A 19,939-nucleotide genomic window follows, 5' to 3' on the forward strand; every position below is an offset into this window, starting at 1 on the left:
TTCCTTACTTTGATTCATAATTCCAGATGCGAACGGACCGATCCAGAGAACAGGTGGCGATGAGGGGTTTGCGGATGCAGGTGGCTAGACCTGTGATAGATGCTGAGTGTAGTGGGTACATCAGGTACTCGAAATGAGCAGGCTCCCCCTGGAGAAATCACACAGAATGAGATCCAGCAGGGTGAGCAAAAGGCTGACTCTGTACTTTAGCTCTAATTAGTATCTGGGGAACACTACTTAGCCTGTGTGTATGTGCAGAAGTCAGGCTGTGGCAAACTGTGTTATTATACATATTTTCCTATGACACTATTTTTTTTTTTTTTGGTTTTTTGAGGTAGGGTCTCACTCTGGTCCAGGCTGACCTGGAATTAACTCTGTAGTCTCAGGGTGGCCTTGAACTCATGGCGATCCTCCTACCTCTGCCTCCCAAGTGCTTGGGATTAAAGGCATGTACCACCACGCCCAGCTGACACTATTATTTTTAAACAGTATTTTAATAGCAATAAAATATTCTATTCTATCAGTGTCCTACCCTTTAATTTAACCATTCCTGTACTTTGGTAACATTTAAGTAGCTTCCAACTTTTGAAATTTTGGAGTAATACCATTAGCTAAATAGTCTCGTATATAAATCTTTGGACATTTCTCCAATTACTTCCTTAGGATAATATTCTGAGAATAGAATGCTGGATAAAATGGTAGGAATGTTATTAAGTGTCTTAATAAGTAATGCCAAATTGTTTGTAAAGAGACTGTACAAATTCTTCTGCCAGCAGAAACTGAGACTTGGATAGATGGTTTTAAATTGAAATGCATCCTATTGGGCTGGTAGTGAAGGTGTTACACATGTCTGCCAAATGTCTGACATCAGAGGCTTTCTCCCTGGGACATCTAAATGAGGAGTGATGGCTAGGAAATTTAATGAGCTGTACACACTTTAGATCTGTTCACAAGTCAAGCAAAGGATGGCAAGAGAATTCCCTCCCTCTCCCACTTACATATTTATATGCATCCACTTTTTCCTTCTCTCCAATCTCAGATACTATCTTAGACAAAGAGGTGCTGTGTTGGGCTTGGGGGTAGGCACAGATTTCATTCTTTCCATCGGTTCCTCCTCTTACTCCAAATATTTTTGGCAACTTTGATTCTACCAACACAATTCAAGTAACTTTTATTTTTAATGCATGTGTGTATGTGTGTTTGCGTGTGTGTGCATGTGTGTTTGCGTGTGTGTGCATGTGGAGGTCAGCAGACAACCTTGGGTACCATCCCAAGGAATGCTACTCCCTTTGAGACAGGGTCTTTCATTGGCATGGTCCTTACTAATTAGGCTAGACTGGCTGGTCAGTGAGCCTCAGGGGACCTCTGTCTCTGCCTAGCACTAGTGTTATAGATGTGTGCCACCATGCCTGGCATTTTTACGTGTTCTGGTGATTGATTTCATGCTTGTGAGGCAAGTGCTTTGTTGAACTGAGCTATCTCCCAGTCCCTGTATGATTTAAAACTAATTGTTCAGGGGCTGGGGATTTAGCTCAGTTGGTAAAATGCTTGATTAGCATACCGAAGCCCTACATTTGATCTCCAGCACAACATAAACTAAGCATGATGGTGCATGTCTATAATTCTAGAACTCAAGGAGGTAGAAGCAAAAGGATCAGAAGCTCAAGGTCAACTTTGCTGCTACATAGTGGCACTATATTGGCAAGTCTGGGCTTCATGAGGCATCTCGAAAAACAAAACCATATATATTTTTCATTTATTTGAGAAAGAATGGGTGTGCCTGGGCCTCCAACCACTACAAAAGAACTCCAGATGCATACATCACCTTGTGCCTCTGGCTTATGTGGATACTGGGGAATAGAACCTGGGTCCTTAGGCTCTACAGGCAAGCACCCTAACCACTAAGCAATCTCTCCAGCTCAACAAAACCATATAAATAATATATATGTGATGTATTGTTGGACTTATATAAATCTTTTATATTATGATTTATTATTATTTTCCGATTTTTTAAGGTAGGATCTCACTCTAGCTCAGTCTGACCTGGAATTCACCATGGAGTCTCAGGGTGGCCTCATACTCATGGTGATCCTCCTACCTTTGCCTTCCAAGTGCTGGGATAGAAGGCATTTGCCACCACGCCCGGCTATTTTATATTATTGATAGTAACATATTTGTCAATAAAATTACCTAGATGAGTGGGTGAAAGCAAATCTGTATTGGACTAAAAAGTGACTATAACAGTAACTCGAACCCATAAAAACACATGAAGAAGCTAAAAATATGATAAGAAGGGCCAGGTGTGGTGGCGCACGCCTTTAATCCCAGCACTTGGGAGGCAGAGGTAGGAGAATTGCCTTGAGTTCGAGGCCACCCTGAGACTCCATAGTGAGTTCCAGATCAGCCTGGGATAGAACGAGACCCTACTTTGAAAAACAAACAAACAAACAAAAAAACAGAAAAAAAAATGATGAGAAGGTTTCGTATTAATAAGCAATAAAGGATACACCACAACACACATTGCATGCATGCACTCTCAGCCCCACACCCCCCCCCAAGGTTGGCCCATCCTCCTTCCCACCCCACCACTTAAAATTCTTTAAAGAAAAATAAAACAAAAAGCAATAAATATATATTTGCTCTTTATTCGTCTTAGCTTCTTTTTTTTAAAGGCATGAAATCAGGGGTAGGGAGATGGTTCAGTTGGTAAGGTACTGGCCTTGCAAGCATTAGAACCTTAGTTTGACCCTCAGGAGTCATGTAAGAGTGCTGAGCATGTAGACACAGGTTGCTACAGGAAAGTTTCAGTGCCAGGGTTGGGATACCTCCCAGTGAATTGTTGGTCAGGAAGGCCTCTGATGGCCCCCCTCCAAACAATGTAGCCTATTGCCAAGGCTCTTGGTTGGCCACCAGCAGTAGATGCTAAGACCCTATTGCTGAAGGCAACACATGCTAGCACTGAAGAGCAATCGGAGATCAAGCCAGAGCTGAGCTACAAGCATTTTTCCCTGGCGACTAGCTATCACAGTGCTGGGAAGTGCTATGCAGTCTGCTGGGGGAGGAAAGTAATCACCTGTCTTAACCAGCAGGGGACCCTCCAAGCCTTATGGCTGGCCAGCCAGGAAAAAAAAAAAAATCTACCAATTGGTGCAATGGTGGCATATCTGTTAAGGGAGAAACCAACTGCTTACTCTCTGATTGGATTTGAGGGAATTTATGCCTGGAACTGAAAACCTAGTTAAAAGCCTATAGCTAGGGAGATCTGAAGTCTTAGGGAGGAAGATACTGTTGTTTGGCTAAACAGATATATTATGTCTACCAAATTGCCATCTAAATATGTGCTTATGCCCATAATACTATTCTCACTTTTGGTTAGAGAAGTTTCTCTTTTCAGATGCTGGAGACTATTAAGGAAATTCAAAACTGATCAAAGTGCTGTGAATAAGTGACATCAGAATGTTCAGCATAAGTGAGACATCTCTATCACACCCTCCATTGTGGAAGAAGAGACAGAAAGAATGTAAAAGCCAAAGGATGGGGAGGAATGATTCAGAACACTATCTTCTAGAAACAAAGTGGCCATTGCATTCATGACCTCACAGTGGCTGCAAAATATGAGGGCAAAAAATGATGACATCAAAATAAAGAGACCCTAACTGGAAAGAAGAAAGGGTTCAGTGGAGGAAAGATAGGAGAGAGGGGACAAAGGTGGGAAGGGATTATGATCAGAGTACACTGTGGTTATGTATGAAGTTGTCAATAAAAAGTTAAGAAAAAGAGCTGGCGAGATGGCTCAGTAGTTATAGGTACTTGCTTGCAAAGACTGCTGACTCAGGTTCAATTCCCCAGTGTCTGCATAAAGCCAGATGCACAAAGTGACGCACACATCTAGAGTTCATCTGCAACTGCAGAAGGTCTCAGCCTACCTATTCTCTGCATCTTTTCTCTCTCCTTCTATCTTTTAATAAATAAATATTTTAAAGTTTTTTATGAGAATGAGAGCAAGGGCGAGAGCATGCACATGAGAGAGAGAGAATTGGCATGCCAGGGCCTAAAGCCATTGCAATCGAACTCCAGGCATGTGTGCCACCTTGTGTGCATGTGTGACCTTGTGCATCTGGCTTATATGGGTTCTGGGGAGTTGAAGCTGGGTCCTTAGGCTCTGCAGGTACATCTCTCTAGCCCCTAAATAAGTTTTTAAAGTTTTTTTTGAGGTAGGGTCTCACTCTAGGCCAGGCTGACCTGGAATTCACTATGTAGTCTCAGGGTAGCCTTGAATTCATGGCAATCCTTCCTACCTCTGGCTCCTGAGTGCTTGGATTAAAGGCGTGCACCACTATACCTGGCTAAATAAATTAAAAAAAAAAAAACAACAACAAATCCAAGCATAGTAGCTCACACCTTTAATCCCAGAATTTGGAAGGCATTGCTGTGAGTTTGAGACCGCCCTGAGACTCCATAATGCATTCCAGGTCATTCTGGACTAGAGAGAGAGACCCTACCTTGAAAAAAAATAAAACTAGCATGAGTGTTCATAGCAGTATTCATAGTAGCCCAAAACGGAAACAACCTGAATCTCCAAAACTCAGACACAGATAAACAAAATGTGGTACATCCCTACAATGAAATATGATTTGGCTATAAAAGCTATAAAATACTGACATATACTATGGAATGAATGAACCTTAAAACTAGTATGGAAAGTCAAAGAAACCAGTCATATGATTTCATTTATATAACATGGCCAGAATAGATAAGTGTACAGTGACATAAAGTAGATTAGTGATTGCTTAAGGTTGGGGAGGGGTAGGTAGGAGGATTGATGAATAATAGCTAGAGGGTATAGGCTATTTTCACCCTTTTAAAGAATATTTTTTAATTATTTAAGGGAGGGATGGAGGAAAGGGGCAAGAGAGAGAGAAAGAGAGAGAGAAAGAGAGAAAGAAAGGAAGGAAGGAAGGAAGGAAGGAAGGAAGGAAGGAAGGAAGGAAGGAAGGAAGGAAGGACGCATGCATGTACGCATGCACCAAAGCCTCTCACAAACTCCAAACAGATGTGCCACTTTATGCATATAGCTTTACATGGGCACTGGGGAATCAGGTCCTCAAGTTTGTGTGGCAAGTGTTTTATCTGCCGAGACATCTCCCATGCCCTGTAGTATTTATATCTTCCTATTTTCCTCCCTCCCTCCCTTCCTTCCTTCTTTCCTTCCTTCCTTTCTTCCATCCATCCATCCATCTTTCTCTTTTTTTTTTTTTTCAAGGTAGGGTCTCACTCTAGCCCAGGATGACCTGGAATGCATACGTAGTCTCAGGCTGGCCTCAAACTCACAGGTGATCCTTCTCCCTCTACCTCATGAGTGCTGGGATTAAAGGTGTGTGCCACCATGCTCGGTTTATACCAGATTTCTTTCTTTCTTTTATTAAATTCTAAATAAAAAAGCAGCAATAAACATTTATATGTATACACCATTGTGCCCACAAATGAGTATAGCAATAGATACCCTGAAGCTCAATGCTGGTAAAAGCTACTCAGAATTTACATCCGGTAGACAACGTCAACATGTCATGCGAGGGGTTGCAGTGATCCCAGCCCTGTGGGTATGTCAGTGCTTCTCCACAAATAGCTCAGAGGGTTTCCTATATGAATGGGGCCCAGGACCATACTCAGCTTATTGGAAAGAAAAAATTTACCCATGTGATAAAGGTATGGTCTGTGACGGGCATACTGGCCTGGATGGAAGAATGATGCTCTTGGTGAAGGCTCACCTTGCTGATCTCTGTCAGTGACATGGTGATGCTGTACAGCTGGTTCTTACTGGTGCTGGCAACCAGGATTTCCTCAGAGGGGCTGAAGGACATACACAGAACATCCTGCTTGTCAGACTGACTTAACTCACTGCTTTGTGGGTCTACAGGAATCTGCCAAGACATAAAACAGCTGTCAGTCATGGCCACATACTGTCAGCAAGGCCCTGGGCTTCTCTCAGATACTCTTAGCTTCAGGCTCTATGACCAGGCTGCTTCCAGGATCCCCCTCATACTTGGAGAAGGAAGAAGGGAGGGTATGAGTGCCTCTATTTCTACTGGTTTTAAAACCACCACACATTCACCTTTCAGTGATTAGTTGCTAAATAGTAAGACAGCAGCATGTGTGGGAATCATCATTAATTCTCATCTGACACACTGTTCATTTTTGCTTTTCTGATTGCTGATTAAGAGCTGGTTCTTCATGTGTTGACTTTCCTGCTATGTGCCCACACCACTGAAAATGCCCAACAAACATTTGTGAAATAAACCCACAAACTCAGGAGTGAGTTGCTTTATAGGCAAAGTAAACACACTGTTTCAGCCTTCTTCCCCTCAGTCCCTTCTCTCCTTACTCTTTCCCCAGCTTTCCTCTTTCTGGCCCTTTACCTAGGCATCCACACTCAAAGCATAGGCATCTTCTCTGAGTGCTCATTCACAGCACTCTTCCTACCTCTACTTCGAATAAACCTTGGTGACTGTTTGCTGCCTTCCCCCTACCCCTTTTACCTCTTGCCCTGGTCTTAGGCTTTGCTACTTTTTTTTTTTTTTTTTCCGAGGTAGGGTCTCACTCTAGCTCAGGCTGACCTGGAATTCACTCTGTTGTCTCAGGGTGGCCTCAAACTCACGGCAATCCTCCTACCTCTGCCTCCCGAGTGCTGGGATTAAAGGCATGTGCCACCATGCCCGGCTGGTTTTGCTACCTTTTGACCGCAGTAACAAAAAGCCTCTTAGCTGATTCCTGAGCATAGCAATGTGACTATGGCATTCTTGGGGCTCCAAGCACTGAACAACATGCATGGGGAATTGGACAGTTACACAGCCTTTTGACTCATCCTTCTAATCACCATCCTTCATGGGGATTAGCATGTTGTGTTCTCAATGAAGAAACCCAGGTTTGGGGCTAGGGAGACAGCTCACTTGGTAAAGTACTTGCCTTGCAAGCACAAGGACCCAAGTTCAATCGCCAGTACCCACATAAATGCCAGAATGTTGGTGTGCATTTGCAAGTCCAGTGCTGGGGAGGCAAAGAAATGTAGAGCTCACTGGCCAGCCAGTCCAGCCTAACCACTAAGCTCCAGGCTAATGAGAGACCTTGTCTCAAAAAGAGATGGATGATGTCCCTGGGGGCAACACCTAAGTGTATCTTCTGTCCTCCTCATCCACTTGCACATACAAGTGTGTGCTACCACACATATGTGTGCTACCACACATATGTATGCTTCCAAATACATGTTAACAATGCACACAACAGAAGGAAAAAAGAAACATAGGTTTGGTATGTCCATGTACTTATCTCAAGTTGCTCAGCTCAGCAGTGACATTCCATGTCTGTCAAACTCATGCATCTTTGCTTCAAGTTCAATGCCATGCCACTGCATATCACTCAAAAACCTGTGGACTGCAGAAATGTTTCCCAGGCTGGCTTTTACCAGCCTTAGCTGCTCTTCTTTTTCCTTCTAATGCCCTCAGTATCTGCAGTGGGGAACGGGACATGCCCTTACACACCTCTACCCTACCCCACAATGGTGCCTCTGCATAAGCTGTTGCCTCCATCTGGAGTTCCTGGTTTATTTCTGCCTGGCAGGTATGATTCATCTTCTATGATCCTTCCTTTGAGATTACCAGCAAGTATCAAGAAACCTTCCAGGCTCTTCCCCAACCCACACCTCTCTCCTTAACACCCTATATTGTTTATTCATTTATTCTATAAACATTACCGAATGTTTACTGTATGCTTGGTTTTAAAGATCACTATATAGCTAAAAATGGGAACACCAACATTAACAGAGGAAATGTAATTTGCCAAAGTTCTCCCTAAGGATTCAAATCCTGAACTTTCTACTTTTGTTGCTGCTGTTGTTGTTTTTGTTCCAGGTAGGGTCTCACTATAGCCCAGGCTGACCTGGAATTCACTCCATAGTCCCAGGCTGGCCTCAAACTCACAGTGATCCTCCTATCTGTGCCTACTGAGTGTTGGGATTAAGGGTATGTCCCACTATGCCTGGTTCAAAACTTTCTACTTCTAAGTGCCAATCCAGTCTGCCTAGACCTAAGTCCTCTCTCAGGATAGGGGTCTCTGTAATCATTTCTGGTCAGCACAATTGTCCAGTCCTTCTCAATGAACCACCTGGTCAGAGTGTTGCCACAGGAGAACAATGCCTTAGGAACCCCAGTTTTTTTCTTCCTTTCTCTCCTTACCTGGATTTCCCTGCTCTCCCGGTAAAAGTCCTTCTCTTCCACCTTCTCAAATAGCAGAACTCTTCCTGGCCCAGCAGAGCAGGCAAATCCCTTTGAATAGGCGGCAATAGCAAACACTTGGGGCATGGACATACTGTTTCGGATAGTGGGTGCCACAAAATGTTCATAGGAAGGAATTGGGGAGCTGGCTGGTGGAAATTCGATCAGGCTGTTAAAGGAAGAGAACATACAAGGTTCTCAGAGACAATCCCAAAGAAGAGAATTATGTTTGGGGGGAGAAAGAGGGATGTGCTTGGGTATGGGTGATGCCACCCACTGATCCCCAGTCCCACAGCCAAACACTGCCCTATGGCCAGAGGACTCTCCACAAACACCAAAGAGAGGAGACGGAAAGGTTACAAGTGTGCGGTTGCTATAACAACGATGATGATCTCCACATTATTTTTTAAAAAGAGGCTCAGGTGGATTGAGTTTTCTAAGATCACACAGCTGGCACATGACAGCACTAAGACTTGAGCTCAAGTCTTTATTTTATTCATTCACTCATAATAAATATTCATACTTGTTTATAATTATGTATTTGGAGTTATATGTTAACAGCTTTGTGCAACAATGGCAAATAAGAACAGCACAGTCCTTGCCTTCAGAAGCTTAGAGACCAGGGGTCATGTGCTAGGATTATTATGGGGCAGCTAGGCATGCTGGGAAGAATCAGCCATCAGGTAATATAGTCTTTCTAAAGACAGACACTGAGGAGGTGCACCTATCTGTGGTGAGCAGAAGTAAGTGTTCCCCGCTGGGACCTGCAGGACAAACAAGGGTGGGTCAGTCGATGTATGTATCTGGGGGAGGGGAAGGGAGGAGAGGAATGAGGACTCAGACAGCAATACACTTGGCCAATTCTGCAAGCAAGAAAATGTGGGCTGGAGAGATGGCTTAGCGGTTAAGCGCTTGCCTGTGAAGCCTAAGGACCCCGGTTCGAGGCTTGGTTCCCCAGGTCCCACGTTAGCCAGATGCACAAGGGGTGCACACATCTGGAGTTCGTTTGCAGTGGCTGGAAGCCCTGGCTCGCCCATTCTCTCTCCCTCCCTCTATCTGTCTTTCTTTCTGTGTCTGTCACTCTCAAATAAATAAATTAAAAAAAAATGTACTGGCTGTGTGAAGTACCCTCAAGAGAGAGCAGATGCTCCACTGCGGGAAGGGGGAAAGGCATGGCCATGTGGAAGAGCTCAGAAGACTTCATGATGGGAGTCCTGAGCCCACTGAAGACTTATTAGGAAGCTCCCACATAACCACAACCTAAAAGGAGGTATCAGTGGCATGGGGGAAGGGATGATGAAAAATGGGTGCAGTCAGTTACTGAACAGGAAAAACCCACAGGATGCCATAGGGTGGAGTGGAGCACTGGATCAGAGAGAACTGGGTTGGAATTCTGCCACTGAACAGTGCTGTGACTCTGGATGAGTCATTTAGCTTCTTTGTGCCTCAGTTTCCTGGACTGCAAAGTTGGCATGGTAACAATATGCACCATATAGAACAAGACTCACATGGGAATATATAGGAAGTGCTTAAAGCAGTGTTTGGTATATTCCATGGCACATTCTATTTGTCTGATCTCTAGTTAGTCCTGACCACTCCTTCCTGGGTGCTCCTTCCCCCCATATCCTTCTATCAGATTTACCAGCCACATTTCCCCTTCCTTCATTGCTGCCATGTTGCCCCCTATTGGATTATACATTTCTTAGAGACTGTGCCCCCAGTACCTGGCAAGATGCTTGCACATTGCAAGAGCTCACTGGGCATTTATTTCATCAGTTCAGCAAATCAGGGAGCTGACCACTTAGAAAACATGTTTTGGGGTCTGGAGAGGTTGCTTAGTTGGTAGACTGCTTGCCTAGCATGCAGAAAGCCCTGGGTTCCATCTGGATCATCACATAAGACTGGGTATGGTATGATCCCAACACTGGGAAGGTAGAGGCAGGAGGACCAGAAGTTCAAGGTCATTCTTGGCTCCTGACTATATAACCAGTTTGAGACTAGCCTGGAATACATGAAACCACATCTCAAAAAGAAGAGAGGCTGGAAAGATTGCTCAGTGATTACCTGCAAAGCCTAATGCCCCAAGTTTGATTCCCAAGTACCCACATAAAGCCAGATGCAAAATGTGGCACGTGCATCTGGAGTTCATTTGCAGCAGCTAGAGACCCTGGTGTGCCTATTCTGTCTTCTATCTATCTTTCTTTGCTTGCCAATAAATAAATAAAAATATATTTTAGAAAAAGAGGAGGAGGCTGGGTGTGGTGGCACACTCCTTTAATCCCAGCACTCGGGAGACAGAGGTAGAAGGATCGCCATGAGTCTGAGGCCACCCTGAGACTACATAGTGAATTCCAGGAGAGCCTGAGCTAGGGTACCTCGAAAAAAAAAAAAAAAAGAGGAGGAAGAAGGAGAAGAAAGCAAGTACTAAAAGAAAGAAAAAATACATTTTAAAAACCCTATAATTTTGAAGACTAAGCATAATGAAATATATATAAAATGAAATTTTATATGAGATTTTTGTATAAGAGCAATTGCATGTGTATGGTGGCTTACACTTTTAATCCCATCACTTGGGAGGCAGAGGTAGGCAGATTGCTGTGAGTTCAAGGCCAGTCTGGAACTACAGAGAGTGTTTCAGGTCAGTGTGGGCTAGACTGAGAATCTACCTCAAAAAAAAAAAAGGTTATACCTGTCAAATTTAATTTGTGCTTGAAAAAAGGATGAGTGCTAAAGAGAAAGGGGAAAATAAGTATAGATGGTTTTAGGTAAAGAGGGCATGACTGGTGTGGTGGTTTGGTTCATGTGTCCCCCATGAACTTAGGTGTTCTGAATGCTAGGTTCCCAGCTGATGGCAATTTGGGAATTAACACCTCCAGAAGGCAGTGTATTGTTGGGGGTGGGCTTATGGGAGTTATAGCCAGTTTCTCCATGCCAGTGTTTGGCACACTATCCTGTTGCTATGGTCCACCTTAAGTTGGCCAGGGGGTGATGTCCACCCTCTGCTTATGTCATCATTTTCCCCCTGCTATTGGGGAGCGTCCCCTTGAGCCTGTAGGCCAAAATAAATCTCTTTTTCCCTGAAGCTGCTCTTGGTTGGGCGATTTCTACCAGCAATGCGAACTGGACTGCAACAACTGGTGTTTGAAGAAGCTTTTTAAATTTTTTTATTTAATTTTTTTTAGATGTAGGGTCTTGCTCTAGCACAGACTGACCTGGAATTCACTATGTAGTCTCAGGCTGGCCTTAAACTTCCAATGATACTCCTACCTTGTCCTCCTGAGTGCTGGCATCAAAGGTATGTGCCACCATGACCAAGAGAGAGAGAGAGAGAGAGAATGAATATGAATATGAATGAATGAGAATGGGCATGCCAGGCCTCTAGGTGCTCAAAAGAACTCTAGACACATGCACCACTTTGAGCATCTGACTTTATGTGGGTATTGGGAAATTGAATTTGGGCCATTTGGCTTTATGGGAAAACACCTTAACTGCTGAGCCATCTCCCCAACCCCTGAAGAAACCATTTTATATAATTATGCAAGTGTAATGAAAGTGGCTCTTGCCTAGAGGGGTGTGTTACCTCTCTGACTCCTGGATGACCTCCAGACTCTTGGAGCCACTGATGGACTCCTTGACCATGATGTTGGTCTCCCAGCGTTGATCTCCAGATTCAAAGAGAAAGAGCTTGCCATTATCGGTGCCAACAATAATCTTGTCATCAGAAACCCAGGTATGAGCTAGAAAGTTTTGGGGTTCTCCTCTCTGAAAATTGGTTTGCTTTAGGGTTCCTTCAGCAAAACGCAGAAGCTTAAACATCCCATTTCCGGTGATACAAACATGAGTGTTATCCTGAGGATTGAAGCTCACCTGTAGAATATGAGAGAATAAACGAAAAAAGATTATAAAATGAATGTTGATGGAATTATTTCACACTTTACTAGTTAATACTACATGTTAGGTAGTTCAAAGTACACCTGACATGTTGCTAAATCATGGAATTTCATACTACATTTGATAAGGACACACATCCACATCCATTATGGAAGGCCTGTGAGTCTGCAAAATCAAAAGCTAAAATGGTCATACTGTTTTTTGTACATTAGGCTGGCCTTGGACTCACTGTGTAGTCCAGGCTGGTCTCAAACTCACAGTCTTTCTGCTTCAGCTTCCCAAGTGCTGGGATTACAGACATGCATCACTACATCCACTAGGAACAGGTTTTGACATGGCCCAACTCTGAGCCAGCAAGATGAATGAAGCTTAGCCTTTGGAAACACAAAGTGAGGGTAAGGCAGGTGCCTACAGCTCGTCTAGAGGGAAGAAACCTGCCTTTATGATACTGTGCTCAACAAGCAACCTTGTTTCTAATGCCGCCTCTTACCGTCTCTGTGTAGGGAATGGGAGTGCGTGTTTTGGTTGTGATATGCTGGTTTATAGATAAACCATTTGTGAGATGAACAAACCTATGCTGACACTGGTTTCTAATATTTCTCAACCTGAACAGAACTGATTCTTGAACTTGTAACCCTGAGTATAGGATGTTAGATGGGTGACAGCAGCATGATAAAACCTTGGGACTCCCTGCCTAAGTAGCCAGGTAGCTTCCTAACGGATCTTCATTTTCTTTCAAACCACAATAGAAAATTCAGTTCTCTATATAATTATAATTTCATTGACAACTTTCTAATGATGTACCATTTTGCTAAGCATGGTGGGAATACATCTGTAATCCCACACTTGGGGAAGCAGATATAGGAGACTGTCTTAAAAAGAGAGAGAAAGAGAACAAAAAATCCTACCATTTTACATTTTATTCTTGACACCTTGCTCCTGGCAAGCAATCCTTTGGAAAGGGGCTATGACTAAGAACAGTGTATTTTAAGAATTCAGCCCTGGGTCCAACCTCTGGGTAGTGGCAGGGAAAGACAAGGTAGAGTCAGGGAAATCCTGGTTCTGCCACTTGCCCCCTGTGCTATCATGGATGAGTCCTCATCTAAGATGGAGAGAATGACTGTGTATTTTTTATGTGGCCACTGTGAGACTTACTTTTTGTTTGTTTGTTTATTTATTTATTTATTTGAGAACAACAGACACAGAGAGAAAGAGGCAGAGAGAGAGGGAGGGAGAGAATGGGCACACCAGGGCTTCCAGCCACTGCAAACAAACTCCAGATGTGTGTGCCCCCTTGTGCATCTGGCTAACATGGGTCCTGGGAAATAGAGCCTCAAACTGGGATCCTTAGGCTTCATGGGCAAGCGTTTAACTGATAAGCCATCTCTCCAGGTCCTTGAGACATAATTTTATTTTATTTAACTTTTTAATTAATTATTTATTTATTTGACAGCGACAGACACAGAGAGAAGACAGATAGAGGGAGAGAGAATGGGCACGCCAGGGCTTCCAGCCTCTGCAAATGAACTCCAGACGTGTGTGCCCCCTTGTGCATCTGGCTAACATGGGACCTGGGGAACCGAGCCTCGAACCGGGGTCCTTAGGCTTCACAGGCAAGCGCTTAACCGCTAAGCCATCTCTCCAGCCCTTGAGACGTAATTTTAAAATGCACGTAGAAGATGTGCACTAGGGTACAAGCAAAACATTTAACAGAAGGCAGCATTGACTGCCTTATAAGCAGCATGAGCACTTGCTATGCTAGGTGGTACCTGGTAGATAGGGTTGTTCTGAGTGTCAGTTCTAACAATGGCCAATACTCTCTGCTTTTCCCACAGCCAATATACGAGATTTGACTCTGGAGGTGATGTCTGGGCCAGTAGGTACTTTGAGTCTGGAGAAAAGGCAAGGCTGATAAATTTTTGAACTGGGAAGTCAAAATTATTCAGAACTTTGCGCTTCCGACAAGGAATGGATGACAGTTCATAAATGGTGATGACGGGTCTCTCCAGCACAGTCTCGGAGATAGCCAGGTATCGCCGATTGGGACTGATGGACAAGGCCAGCATACCCTGACTCTTGTCAGAGCCTGCAAAAGGAGGTACAAGGGGAGAGTGAGGGAAGTTTGTGTGTCCACTAAGATCCAACCAGGACACAAAGCAGAAAGGTGCATGACACTGCAATGATCAATTCCTGCCTACTACTTTTATGATATATTAAAGTTTCTATGGTATTTATGCCAGGTCCTCATTGTTTCTATCATGTCTGTGTTGGTTTGAATATAAATTTCCCTCCCATAGCTTTAGGTTTTTTTTTGTTTTCCAAGGTAGGGTCTCACTTTCTAGCTCAAGCTGACCTTGAATTCACTACATAGTCTCAGGGTAGCCTTGAACTCACAGCAATTCACCTACCTTTGCCTCCCTATTACTGGGATTAAAGGTATGTACCACCATGCCTGGCTGCCTTATGTATTTCTGATTAACCCTCCTACTTAGTACTCAACTGGTAGAGTCTTTGTGAGGATGAGCCTTGCTGAAGGAGGTGGGTTGCTGGGACCAGACCTTGGGTTGATGAGTCTAGCCTCTTGCATGTTCAGAGGCAGTCACAGAGGGCATACTGAAAAGTTGAAGCTGGGAACCTGAGCATGCCTAGAGGAGGCCAAGAAAACCTTTTCATGCCTGTGCTTCCTGGTGGTCTGTACTGGGCATAGCATTTGCACTGCTCATTCCCATAGTTCTGAACATTGGAATGCACCCTTGTCTCTGCTACAACATAGACATTCTTGAGGCAGGGGCCATGGCTTTCTTTCTCATTATTCCTTTATTCATTCACTGGTGCCTGGGTACACAGAAAGTGCTTTGTATAACTATGTGTAATATAAGAACAGGAATTCTGAGAAATGTGTCTGTTGCAGTCAGGTTTACATTGCTGGCAGAAAACACTGACCAAGAGCAGCTTATGGACTTGAGGGGAAGGTCCATAATGGCCGGGGAAAATGATGGCATGAGCAGAAGATGGACATCATGTCCTGGCCAACATCAGGTGGAAAACAGCAGGAGTGTGCCAAACACTGGCAAGGGGAAACTGGATATAATACCCACAAACCCACCCCCAACAATACCTACCTCCAGGAGGCTTTAATTTCCAAATTGCCATCAGCTAGCTGGGGTCATGACATTCAAAACACCTAAGTTTATGGGGGACGTCTGAATCAAACCACCACCACGTCTTTAGGTGAGTTGTATGAACACTACAGAGTATGCTCACACAAACTCCAATGGCTACATCACCAGGCAACATAGTCTTACAGAACCATGGTTGTACATGTAGTCAGTCATTGACTGAGGTGCCATCAACAATACTGACTATATTGACAATACTGGCCCATGACTGTACTTGTTCATTGGTTTTAGGTTGTCAAATTGCTTTTAGTGCAACTGATATCCTAGAAAATGGTTTCATCTCTCCCACAAATTTTGTTCTGTCCTTTCAGTCACTCTTTTGCTAGTTTTTTCTCATTTTCCCAGCTCTAAATAAGGAGGGTCCCAGAGCGCCCTAAGGGAATCTCATCTATGTCAAGGCTTTAAATTTCACCTCTGAACCCAGATACCCCAATCTTGGAATCCAGACCAATTTTCTCACACCACCATTTGGTTGTCTTCCTGCAACTCAACTCCACATGTCCCAAACTGGTATGTTCCTTTCTCAGCCTTTTCTGCTTCAATCAACAGAAACTCTGTGCCTCTAGTTACTCAAGGATAAAAACAGTATTGCTGAATGTTTTCTCCTACCCCGTATCAATTTATGAGAGCACTCCACCTTAAAATAGCCCCATGACCTGCCTCCACCTTGCTTTAGCCACACTGTTTCCTCACCTGGATTACAGCAGTCATCTCTCAATAGATCTCCCAGCTACCCTTGCTCTTCCTTAAATCTTTTGCTTGTACCATAGCCAGAATAAACCCATGGAAAGCTAGGTTGCATCATGTTACCTATTCTCATTTCACTCTTATGTGGTGTTGACTCCCACAATTTCTCTATCCAACCTCTTGCTCCCCACTTCCCTTTTTTCTCCATCCCAGCTGTACTGTCCTCCTTGCAATCCCTAACACACTAAGAACACTTCTTGGGGTGACATTCTTTCTGCTATTGTTTGCTACTCTCTTTACATCCCTCCCCTGCCAGCATGGCTAGCTCCTTCATTCCATCAATTTTTATCAAAGATCACTTACTTAGAGAGCCCTCCCAGCCACCATGCCCAGTATCTCAGTTTTTCACCCTCCACACTCTATTTCCTTCTCATTAGATTCTCAATGCCACTTATTGTTGTTCTCTCCTACTGTAATGGAAACAGCATGACAACGGGTGTGTGTGTATTTTGTATCTTGCACACAGAAGAAGTTAAATGAATTTTTGTCAAATGAACAAATTACTATATCTGACCCTTATTATGGCTCTGTGAACAAAGAAATTTTTCAGATGAGGAGACTGAAGTTCTATGGGCTTATAAATTAGAGATTTGTAACATCAAACTCAGCCCTCTCAAGTTCATAACTTTTTGCCTCGATAGTAATCATTGGAGACTTGGCCAGTGTGGAACCTTCCCTGGGCTTTGTATTTTAAAGTAGACTTCCTCTGGCTAAAGCCCTTACCAAGAGAAAGAATTCAGGGACTGCCAGCAGTTTTGCATCTAAATTATAGTCCAGGTATCCAGGACCCTCTGCCACATGGTTCTGAGTTTGCCAACAGAACCAGCACTGGCTTCTTCCCCATCTGTCTCTAACCTTGGCCTGGGCATGAAGGAGGTAAAAAGGAGGCTGTTCACAGGATAAGTGGGAAGTCCTTGAACATGTGGCTGGGAGGAGTCACACATGTGGATGAGGTCACTTGGTGATATGAGAGTTCTGAGAAAAGGAGAAACAGTGTAGACAAGCAGTATGTGAATATGAGCAGAATAACTACATTAAAGTCTCTGAATGCATGAAGCAGCAGGTTAGATATAGCTGAAAACAAAAATAATAAAACCAAGAGAAAAATCTAAAGGTGCTATTTGGAATGTAACACAGAGACTATGAAATGGAAAATCCAAGTAATGGTTAAACAAATATGGAGGATAGAGTTGAGATGGTCTGAAGATCCAGAAGTAACTGAGTGAAAATCCTATGGCTAAGGACATAGACCCTAGCAGGAAACCTACTACTATTGTTAAGCTAAACAAAGAGCATGTCAAATTGTCTTCTAAATATCTATCCTTGTTCTCATAGATTAGTATTATCTGAAGAACACAGAAGTTTCTTACTACAATAAGCACTTGTTAGTGCAGAGATGCATATCTGGCAAAATTGCTGCAAGTAAGTGACTACTGCGTGCTCAGCCTCAAACAGGACATCTACCAACTATTCCAAGACTCAGGGGACCTTGATGAAGAGGGGGTGGAAAGAATGCAGAAACAGGAGAATGGGGAGGGAGGCTGAGAAATGCTGTCTTCTAGATACAATATAGCTGTTACACTCTTGAACTCACAGCAGCTTGTTTCCTGCACAAGATTGAGCCTGTCAATACTTCACCGTTAATAGGGGAAGGATAGATGAAACCCCACACTGCTGGGAGGTGGAGACTCAGATTCATCAGAGGTGTAGTCACTGGTAAGTTGCCCATTCCAGAGTAAATAATGTTCTACCCATGACCATGCAATTGGCCCAAATTTAACTCAATGGCTAAAAAACAAGTCATGAAAATAAGATGAGGATTAATGAGGAAGAAGAAGGGTGTTAATGGGAGAGGGAGAAGGAGTTCAAAATACATTACATGTAGGGGGCTGGAGAGATGGCTTAGTGGTTAAAGTGTTTGCCTGCAAAGCTTACCTGGGTCCTGGAGAGTTGAACTGGGATCCTTTGGCACACGTCTGGAGTTTGTTTGTAGTGGCTGGAGGCCCTGGCGCACCCATTCTCTCTCTCTCTCCCTCTCTCTCTTTCTCTCTCTCTCTCTCCCTCTTTCTCTGTCTGTTGCTCTCAAATAAATAAATAAAAATAAACAAAAAAAAATTCTGTTTTGTTGTGTTTTTTCAAGGTAAGTTCTCGCTTTCTAGCCCAGGCTGACCTGGAATTCACTATGTAGTCTCAGGGCGGCCTTGATCTCACAGAAATCCACCTACCTCTGCATCCTTAGTGCTGGAATTAAAGGTGTGTGCCACCACACCCAGCTAAATATTTTTAAATCAAATAAATAAATAAAAATTAAAAGATACACTGCAGGGGCTGAAGAGATGGATCAGCAATTAAGGTGTTTGCCTGCAAAGCCTAATGACCTGGGTTTGATTCCCCAGTACCCAACTAAAGCCAGATACACAGTGGTGTGTGTACCTGGAGTTGGTATGCAATGGGTGGAGGCTCGGTGTGCCCATTCTCTCTCTCTGCTTGCAAATTAAAAAAATAAATATATTTTAAAGAATACAATGCATAAAAGACAATGTGTTGGATGTAGTTGCCCACATTTAATCCCAGTACTAAGGAGATAGAGAAAGGAGGATTTCCATGAGTTTGAGGCCAGCCTGGGATTATAGAATGAGATCTAGGTCATCCTGGGCTAGTGAGACCCTACATTGAAAAAAAAACTAAAAGGAAAAAGGTACAACAACTGAAGTGACCACTGTTAAAAGTTCTCTTGAATCACGGCTGGAGTGATGGCTTAGTGGTAAGGTGTTTGCCTGCAAAGCCTAAAGACCCATGTTTGACTCTCCGGATTCCATGTAAGTCAGATGCACAAAGGTGAGAGACAAGTGCAAGATCGCACATGCCAACTAGGTGGCTCAAGCATATGAAGTTTGATTTCAGTGGCTGAGGCCCTGGCACACCAATTCTTTCTCTCTGCCTCTCTCTCTCTCTCTTAAAAAAAAAAAAAAGTTCTCTAGAATCATTGCAAGATGCCTTAGCCTCAAGAATCCCAGACATCCCTTGCATATGCCTATAGATGTGCATATGGAGTCAGAGAAGATACAAAAGTATCCAGAAAAGACTGATTATCCACATCTGAATTACAACAAAGAAGATGCCAAAAGAAACAGAGTAAAACGTGTAAACCAAAATTCTGTACTTGGATCTAGAGAGATGCTTTAGTGGTTAAAGGCACTATCTTGCAAAGCCTAGTGGTCTGGATTTGATTCCCCAGTACCCAAGTAAAGCTAGATGTACAAAGTGACACATATCCGGAGTTCATTTGTAGCAGCAACAGGCCCATTCTCTCCCCCCTCCCGCTTGTAAATAATAAATAAACAAAAATTTAAAATGATCATTATTGTATATGTGCTTTTAGCTATGTGTTTGATTAATATATCATTAAATGGTGCAAGTTAACATTTATTTCATCTATATTTATACAAGTGTATGTGTATTACAGTTGTCAAAAAAAACCTTTCCAATCATTGTGCTTAGATTATATGGTTTTATGTGGCACACACTTCCAAATGTATGTGTCGGGATAGAAAGGGTTTTATTTTTTTACCTGGAATGAATTTTTGCCATTTCTGATCCAAATTGTACTTCACACAGTGATTTCCTGAAGGAAATATAATAGTCTGTTCATCGAAGAAGAAGATATTGTTGGCCACGCGGGCTCGGAGACCAAAAACATGTACCGACTGAGCTACCACCGTTGACATGATGCCTGGTTGAAGAGTTTTGCTGAAGATCCAAGCGCAAGTGAGTGAAGTGCATCGCCCCGCCCCTCCCGCCCAGACCACGCCCACCGCAATAGCCCCGCCCATCGGGCTCCGCCCCCGGCCCCCC

At 43.5% G+C, this 19,939-nt stretch overlaps 1 protein-coding gene across 1 annotated transcript in view; it reads right to left on the reverse strand.

Annotated features, from left to right (window-relative positions):
• The window catches only part of Cfap57 (cilia and flagella associated protein 57), a 93,069-nt gene that overhangs the window by 72,814 nt on the left and 316 nt on the right, over nucleotides 1–19,939 (reverse strand). Inside the window, exons 2-7 of the mRNA XM_004672484.2 lie at nucleotides 19,656–19,834; nucleotides 13,928–14,244; nucleotides 11,848–12,134; nucleotides 8,229–8,436; nucleotides 5,769–5,921; nucleotides 9–148 (exon numbers count right to left, since the gene is read on the reverse strand). Coding sequence (XP_004672541.1) covers nucleotides 9–148; nucleotides 5,769–5,921; nucleotides 8,229–8,436; nucleotides 11,848–12,134; nucleotides 13,928–14,244; nucleotides 19,656–19,812 — 1,262 coding nt within the window. The 5' untranslated portion in view covers nucleotides 19,813–19,834. The remainder of the gene's footprint in view (nucleotides 1–8; nucleotides 149–5,768; nucleotides 5,922–8,228; nucleotides 8,437–11,847; nucleotides 12,135–13,927; nucleotides 14,245–19,655; nucleotides 19,835–19,939) is intronic.

Source organism: Jaculus jaculus, chromosome 5 (assembly GCF_020740685.1).
Source record: "Jaculus jaculus isolate mJacJac1 chromosome 5, mJacJac1.mat.Y.cur, whole genome shotgun sequence".
Lineage (NCBI taxonomy): Eukaryota > Metazoa > Chordata > Mammalia > Rodentia > Dipodidae > Jaculus > Jaculus jaculus.